General features: G+C 40.0%; 1 protein-coding gene and 1 non-coding gene across 2 annotated transcripts; one reads left to right on the top strand and one right to left on the bottom strand.

The window, feature by feature from the left end:
* Nucleotides 1–523: 523 nt before the first annotated feature.
* On the bottom strand, nucleotides 524–2,863 carry LOC145158496 (uncharacterized). The gene is made up of 2 exons (XM_079077387.1): nucleotides 2,205–2,863; nucleotides 524–2,093 (listed from the first exon to the last, which is right to left on the bottom strand). Exons 1-2 carry the CDS (start codon nucleotides 2,861–2,863, stop codon nucleotides 524–526), a joined length of 2,229 nt encoding a protein of 742 aa, XP_078933513.1.
* On the top strand, nucleotides 2,100–2,206 carry LOC145161758 (small nucleolar RNA R71). Its single transcript, XR_013738633.1, has one exon. It is a non-coding gene; the product is annotated as a small nucleolar RNA R71 (small nucleolar RNA).
* Nucleotides 2,864–8,587: the final 5,724 nt, after the last annotated feature.

Below are 8,587 nucleotides of genomic sequence, written 5' to 3'. Positions count from 1 at the left end.
TGTTGCACTACCGGCTTTGCTTCTTCTTCTAGGTTGATCTTGTGAGAGCAATAAGAGGGGCTTATTCCCTTGATATCGGTGATACTCCATGCAATGGCACTCTTTCTCTTCTTTAGGACATGGACTAATTCTTCTTTTTCAGATTTGGAGAGGTCAGAAGCTATTATAACAGGTTTTTGTTGGCCATCTTCAAGGAATGCGTACTCCAAGTGATCTGGTAGCGATTTCATCTCTATTTTCGTGTTCTGCATGGTGAACACGTCGAGTCCAGTGAAGGGACTCGGCGAGTATATCGGGGCTACTCGGCGAGTAGGCTGCTCAATGGTTTTTATTAGTTCATTATAATCAGCTTCTTCCAGCAGTCTCTCTATTTCCAGTAGGTCTCTTTCAACATCAAGTTCTTCATCAAAGGCGATGGTGGACTTGTTTGGTTCTTCATTGTTCCATTCCTCCATTAATTCATCCAACATATCAATTGAAAATGCCGTGTCATCACTGTTCCTTGCATGCTTCATGGCTTGATCTACCCCGAAAGTACTGATTCATCTCCCACCCGTAGAGTAAGTTTTGAATCTCGCATGTCAACTATAGCGCTTGCGGTGTTAAGGAAAGGTCTTCCAAGGATGATCGGGACTTGAGGAACCGCTTCCATGTACAAAATTATAAAATCCGCGGGGAAAACGAACTTATCCACCTTTACCAAAAGATCTTCACAGATTCCCCTAGGAAATGTAACCGTTTTGTTTGCTAGGTGGATTGCCATGCGAATGGGTCTTGGCTCGGGGAGATCTAACTTTTTGAAAAATGAATAAGGCATGAGGTTTACACTTGCCCTCGAATCAGCTAGTGCATATATGGTGGCCAAGTTTCCAAATTGACAGGGCAATGTTAAACTTCCCGGATCTCCTTTCTTCTTAGGAAGTGTGTTCAACATAGCAGTTGAACAGTTTTCGTTTAGGACCACCTTCTTCACTTCTTCCATCTTCCTTCTATTAGTTAGAAGCTCCTCGAGAAATTTGGCATATTTTGGCATTTGGGCAACCGCTTCTATGAATGGTATGTTGATTTGAAGAGCCTTTATGTGTTCTAGAAACTTCTGGTAGTCTTCTTCATTCTTTTCTTGTCTAGCTCGGGCTGGATATGGCAGTGGAGGCTGATATGGCTTAACAGGAGTTTGACTTTTCTGATCAGGTGGCGGACTCGCCGAGTCCATATCATGGACTCGGCGAGTAGGGTCTGGGCTCAGCTGGTTCTGATCTTGATTCTGCCCTTCTGTCTCCTTTTCTTGCACCGGCTTCGGATCTTTGTTCTGAATAGGGGCCAGAGGGGTTATAATCTTCCCACTCCTAGTTGTGATAATGTTTATATGTGCGCCTATTGGATTATTTTCGGTGTTACTCGGAAGTTCTCCTGGTGCTCTTTGATTCATTTGTTGGGCAAGTTGCCCCAGCTGCTTCTCAATGTTGTGAATAGATGCTTGCTGATTCCTTAATATTGTTCTTGTATCTTGTATTGCAGCATCGTGGTCATTGTGTCTTTTTTCGGATGCAGCTACAAATTTAGTGAGCATTTCTTCTAGATTTGGTTTCTTTTCTTGTACCGGCTCCTCCTTTTGGTAAAAACCCCTTGCCTTTTGTCTAAATTTCTCCTCCCTCGCTTTCTTGTACTCATCATAAGGGAGCCATTCTTTCTTAGGTTTTCGCCAATCGTCATCGAACCTATCACCACTAGAATAGCATACTTGCACTTTCTTATTCCCGTTCTCGTCCAAATCACAATCTCTAGTTAGATGAGGCCCATTGCAATTTTCACATCCTACCCGAATAGCATGGATTGTTTGATCCATTTTATCCATCCTTCTATCCATGGTTTTCAACATTGCCATAACTGCCGACAAATCTTCAGAAGCTGCATAAGCCGATCCCTTGGTCATATCATTCCTTGGATTGTGGTATTCTCTAGAATGCTTAGAGAATTCTTCAATCAGTTCTTTGATCACCGGGGGTGCCTTCTTTGTGAGGGGTCCTTGCGAGTCTAGGAGCTGCCTAGTTGTTACATTGACTCCATCATAGAAAATGGAGACTTCTTGTTGGCTATTAATATCATGATGTGGGAAATTCCTTAGTAGACTTTTGTATCTCTCCCATGCCTCATAAAGGGACTCTCCAGGTTGTTGTTCAAAGTTGGCGATAGCTTTCTTCAACTTGGCTATTTTCGAGGGTGGGCAAAACTGGTCAATAAATTCTTCCTTCATCTTAGCCCATGTAGTGATGGATCCGGGAGGGAGTGACTTGAGCCAATCCTTTGCAGCACCTTTGAATGTAACTGGAAGCATACGAAGCAGCTGGGTTTCGCGAGGCACATTTGGAACATTAAAATAATCAGCTACATCATTGACTTCATCCAAGTGTTTATAGGCATCTTTGTGGTCTTTTCCATAGAAGGGGATCTCCTTGAGTTGAGCAAGAATGTGACCCTTAAGCTCAAAAGTGGCAGTCGCGGGAATTGCGGGTTGCACAAGTCCCGGGCCGGTATCATCCCGTATCCTCTTCTTCCATTCGCCCATGGGAACTTCATCAATGTTCGCCATGGTGTTGTTAAAGTTGCCTTCTAGATCGCTACCTTCTTCAAATTCGCTTTCTTCTCCTTCGGACTCGTTCACGATGTCTTCCTTGATTGGGTCTTCGTTTGCCAAGGAAGAGGTGTTGGATGCTCCTGATTTGCTGCTCTTTTTCTTGCTAAAAACGGATTTGAGATTCTTTGAAGAAGCGGATTCTCCAACGGTTTTTCCTTTGTTCTTTCTTAGAGCGGACTTCGGGTCTTCAAGTGGGGGAACCAAAGACGTATTGGATCCTCGGGTCATGTAACAACTACAATTAAAGTAAGAAAAACGCGTGAAAAGAACAAAAAGAAACTAAAATAAAAACTGTGAATCAGCGATGGACTCGCCGAGTAGAGTCGATTGCACTCGGCGAGTTTAAGGCAGAAACAGAAAAGAAAAGAAAAAAAATCTAATTAAATTTCTAAAACAGAAAACTATGAATACTAATCCTATCAACTAAATTACCTAAAAAAATAACTTTGTGCAAGATAAATCTCACACAAAGGATCGATAAAACTAGATATTAATGCTAATTTTTGAACCGTTCCCCGGCAACGGCGCCAAAAACTTGATGTGTGTAAAATGCACTGGTTTTATTCCTACTCTAAAAATATAGATTTAGCACACAAAGGCAGTGAACCTGTCTTTTAGTGGTATAGTTGAATAAGTAGGGTGTCGAACTCAGGGAACGGAAATTAAACTAATAACTAATTTTAACTAAACAAGTAATAAAAGTAAGGGTTTTCTCTAGTTTTACAAGACTAGAAACTTAAACACACCACCTAACACGTAATTAACTAATCAACTAAAGCAAGTAAAAATTCACCAAATTTGATAAAAAGGGTTTCTGTTTAGGTCCAACCAATTCACTCCTATGGTTAATTTTATGGTAAAGTAATAAATTAATTGTTATTGGTTACCAACTATAGTGATTAGATTCGCATCCGCTATTACCAACCCTTAGGAAATTAATCAATTCAAGCAGTGATCAAGTGTTTAAACTAATTAACTCCCTAGTTCAATTATTTGGATTAAATAAGATTTGTAATTGGTTAATCAAATTAGTAATTCAACTAACCTCTTGTTTGTTGGTGTCTCAAACAAGCTCACACATTAATTTACCCATTCTCTAATTAATCCCAGTTTCATATTCACTAATCCTAGGCATATAATGAAGTGTTCACATAAATCATATGAGGTTAACAATTAAGAGATGTTCATGCAGCCTAATTGTCTTCCTATTAACAGAAAATAGTTATGGTTAATGCATAAGGGTCTTTAACAAACTTAACTTAATAAAATCACCAATAATCAATCAATCAAAGTATAAATCAAACCATAGGAGTAATTTGGTCTTTCCTAAACAGAAACTACGAAAATTCAGCTCATGATTACAGTAAAAGAGAAGTTAAAAACGAATTTAGTTGATCTAAACATGATTCACTTCTAAGAATAAGTGGAAAATTTAACCTAATTCGCCTTGATTCTTCTAAAGATCAAAGATTAGGGTTCTTCAGGTCTCCAAGGGTTTCTCCAGAGATGCCAAAAAAACTCCCTAATTTGGAATTAGATCCTCTATTTATAATTATCTCAAAACAGGGGCAACTCGGCGAGTAGGTATCCAACTCGCCGAGTTCCTTTGAGAAATACGTGTACGGCAAGGATCCTGGACATTACTTCGCGAACATTCATTGGAACTCTCCGAGTAGCTTCTGGACTCACCGAGTAGCTCCAGGTTTTTTCTTCTTTCTTCATTCTCCAGCTTCTGATTGCTTCTCCTTCTTCCTTTTTGTTTCCAAGCATGTCTTCTGGACTGAAAATATAATTTAGACATTATTAAGTACCTTTTGTCCATATTATGCAAATAATTAGCTAATAATTGATAAAATCTATACTAAACACATGGCTAAATATGCACATATCAAAGATCTTGAGCATTCAATCCAAACACTGTTGCTCTTAGAATTTGGTGATTTCAAGCAGAAGCCTGAAGAGAAGCTTGTTCAAACCTTCGATCGCTTCAATCATCTCTTAAGTAAGATTATCAAGCATGGGATCGAAAGGAAGGTTATTGAACAAAAGGTAACATTCATGAATGGTCTTAGATCGGAATGGATGGTTGTAGTGTCAACAGTAAAGGCTCATGAACAGTTCAAAAGTTATTCTCTTGCAAAACTGGTGGGGATACTGAAGTCGCATGAGAATGCCTTGACTAAAGAAACGAATGTGGTTTCGAGCGTGGGATCCTTAGCCCTAATCTCAAAAGGTAAGAACACTGCTGAGGAAGAAGAAGATTTAGATCTATCCGAATATGATCTAACAAGCGAAGACTATGCTCTGATGGTGTCAAATCCCAAGAAATTCATCAAGAGAAGGTTCTCAACAAACAAGAACCAAAACTGGCAAGGCAGTTACAGTGCGGAGAAAGCAAAGAAGGAACCGAAAAGTGTTTCTCAGACGGAAGAACCAAAGAAGGAAGTGAAACTTGGAGGTGACTCTGGCTTCACCTGTCACTACTGTGGAGGTAAAAATCACTTCGCTAAAGATTTCATGCTGAGAAAGATGACTGAGAAGAACGAGGATGAGGACGAGGAAGCGAACCTCACAAGGCATTTGGAGGAAATCAGGAAGAAGAAAGCAGGATCTAACAACACTATGAGTGATCTCATTGTGCAGGGAAATGTTGCTGATGATGAATTTGGAGGTGTTGAAGTTTGGTCGACTGATTCGGAGGACGAGGAAGTGAGGAAGCCGACTCATGGCAGGGCTCTGTTGGTGAAGGAAGAGAATACTGCAGGAAGGTGTTTGATGGTGACTTCTGGAGTGTCACACATGCGAGGCTATACCACTGAAGGGGGACATGATGAAGATAAGGAGAGAGAAGACCGCTGTTTTGCAGTGAAACCTGTCAGTCAACAGATCAACGAATGCGACGAGTTGATCCAGAAGGTACAATATATTCTTATCTCTTTAAAAATCCCTATCACCAACTATGAAAAGGAACTCAATGGATTAAAATCTAAATTTTCTAGTCTAAGTGGAAGTTTAACTCAAACCCGCGTCACAAACTCTAACCTAACTGATCAAATCAGCAGGGTGTCATCGAAGAGTGAGGAGAGGCGAATGTGGATTGAGCAGAAGGAGAAGGAGTTGATTAGATCTAGGGACGAAAAAATTTATTTGCAAAGAGATAATTTGAAGCTTTTAAAATAACGAAATGTTTTTTGTTTAATTGATAAGCATTTATATACCAATATTACTCAATTACATCTCAATTGTGAAATAGGGAAGAAGATACATCGTATGATTTTACCCTTCCTTGAGTTAAAGGAGGATGAAATCGATGCCGATGCATATGATTGCGAAAATGTTGTTTCTTCTGAGGATATTTCTCCTGCTTACAGAATTGGTCTTCACAAAATAGAGTCCTTCATAAAGTCCAAAGACCATAAGGAAATGCTCAAAAATTTGTTGGATGAAAATGACAAATTGAAAATCCAAACCGAAACTGTACAGAAATTTGTCTCGTTGAATGCTAAGTTGAGTTCAGAAAATAAGATTGATGTTGAAAATACTTCTTAATTCGATGAGGATGATGATATGAGCGTTATTTCTGCGGAAGATGAGGTTGACTGTTCAGTATTTGTCAAAAGCGAACCCGAAACTAACAAAAATCTTATTTCTGAAAATTCGGTTGAGTTCGCTCGTTTGTCCAAAGACAAGACGAAAGTCATTAAAGAAAAGGCCGTAGTGTATCAAAAGGTCCAAACGACTCCAAATCAGGTGTACAAAGTTAATGGAGTTACTCAGCAACAAACAGACGAACTAACGGCAATAGTAGCAGAAGATAATGCTGAAGGATGTGATGAGTATTTCTGGTCAGCACCTATTGATAATGCCGATGAAACAGTAGGTCTGTCGCAGAAAACATCATGGAGAGTAAAAGGAAGGTATGTGGCAGAACCACTTAATGATCCTTCTCGTTTTGATGAGCCTAGCACAAGTGGTACCAAAACACCTTCAGATGAACAAGTCATAGTGTCAAGCGAAACCTCCTCACTCAAGAGCGAAGCCTGTGTTCAAAAATCTGAGAAAAAGGCCAACATCCACAGAAATCCTAAACAGGTGAAAGAACGAAAGCATCAAAGGAATGTGAGGTACAAGAAAAACCTCACTGAAAGGAAGCAGTTCTGGTGATCTCAAAATCCCAACTACGTTCGCTATGAAAAACCTTCTAAGCAAAAGGTGGAAGGAAAAGAAAACTCCACCATTCATACTCAGCATGGAGCAAACAACCGAAGACAGAGTTTCGGTTCTCAAAATCAATCTAGCCGAAAAAAGAGTTTCGGTCCTCAGAACCAACCAAACCGAAAGAAGAGTTTCGGTCCTAATCATCAATCCAACCGAAAACAGAGTTTCGGTCCATCAAAGAATATCTACCGAACTCAAGGTTTCGGTTCTCAAGAGGAGAAAAACCAAAAGAGTGGTTTTGGTTCTAGACTAATCAGCGAGAAGAACCGAAGGGAAAGTAATTATGGCTCTCATCCACAAAAGAGCTACATCCGAAAAGCTAACTCCGTTTCCAAATCTCATTTCCATAGTTCTAACCATCACTCACAGAATGATCAAAAGGGAAAAGAAAAACTTTGTTCAGAAAATGCAAAGAATTCGTCAATCAAGCCTGATGTTGATCGAAAGTACGCTAACGTAAAATACACATATTCGGCAACACCACCTAAAGTGCTTAAATCAGATAAAATCAAAGTTTTCACCTTAAAAAGAAAAGATGAAACAACGTTAACAAAAAGAACCTTTTTAGTTGATGTTTCGCTTACAATTCCCTACTCTGTCAAAGTCTCACGAGGACCCAAGAAACTTTGGGTTCCTAAATCTGCTTAAATTTTGTAGGTTATACGTGACGAGCAGTTTGACGATGAATGGTACATAGACAGTGGCAGCTCGCGTCAATGACAGGAAGAAGGGAAGAACTGAGGGAGTTTCGGTCCCTTACAAATGGTGGAAGTGTCAAGTATGGTAACAACTCTTATGGCACGATCAAAGGTTATGGTATGATTACCAATGGCGAGTTCTCGATAAGAAAAGTGGCGTATGTTGAGGGTTTGCAACACAACCTTATCAGTGTTTCTCAACTGGTAGTTGGTACTAGGCTAAAGGTGTCATTCGACGACGAGGGATCAGAGATTATTGAAAAGAAGTCAAACAATATTCTGCTCAAATCAAAGCGAAAAGGAGAGATGTACCCTCTGATTCTCAATCCCATACAGGGAAAACCGGCAATCTGCTTGCTGTCAAAGGCTCATTCAAACGAAAGCTGGCTATGGCACCGAAGACTTTCCCATCTGAATTTTAAAGACATCAACAAACTGGTACTTGGAGATCATGTTCGAGGTCTTCCTGTTCTGAAATTCGATAAAGAACACCTGTGTGCTGCATGTGAAATGGGAAAGCAAAGTCGACAGAGTCATCCTTCTCGCATCAACACAAAAATTATCGAACCACTTGAATTACTTCATGTTGATCTATGTGGTCCTTCATCAATTGAAAGTGTTGGTGGCAACAAGTATATACTTGTTGTAGTGGATGACTTCTCTCGATTTACCTGGGTATTCTTTTTGAAGCAAAAATCGGAGGCCACTCCTCAACTTAAACTCTTTATCAAGCAAATAGAAGTCCAGCTAAGAAAGGTCGTTCGTAACATAAGAAGTGACAACGGATTGGAGTTTAAGAATAAAGAATTTGAAGAGTTTCTTGCAGAGAAAGGAACCACTCACAACTTCTCGGCTCCGTATACTCCACAACAGAATGGTATTGTCGAAAGGCGAAACCGATCTCTGTGTGAAGCAGCCCGAACTATGTTGAGCTTCGCTTCATTACCTCTGTATTTCTGGGCTGATGCCGTTGCTGCTGCATGCTTTATGCAGAACAGATCCTATCTCTACAAACGCTTTTCGATCACTCCATATG

The sequence above is a fragment of the Lactuca virosa genome, chromosome 2 (assembly GCF_052849685.1).
Source record: "Lactuca virosa cultivar CGN04683 chromosome 2, Lactuca_virosa_CGN04683_v6, whole genome shotgun sequence".
In the NCBI taxonomy this organism is placed as follows: domain Eukaryota; kingdom Viridiplantae; phylum Streptophyta; class Magnoliopsida; order Asterales; family Asteraceae; genus Lactuca; species Lactuca virosa.
The sequence above is the reverse complement of the archived record's forward strand: the minus strand, read 5'-3'. Positions and strand labels throughout refer to the sequence as shown.

What these genes read in the sequence shown, in the direction of transcription:
- LOC145158496 (XM_079077387.1), bottom strand. Translation starts at nt 2,863, where the DNA reads ATGACCCGAGGATCCAATACGTCTTTGGTTCCCCCACTTGAAGACCCG. An exon ending in CCACCCTCGAAAATAGCCAA is followed by an intron (nt 2,094 to 2,204) that starts GTTGAAGAAAGC and finishes TGATATTAATAG; the next exon opens with CCAACAAGAAGTCTCCATTT.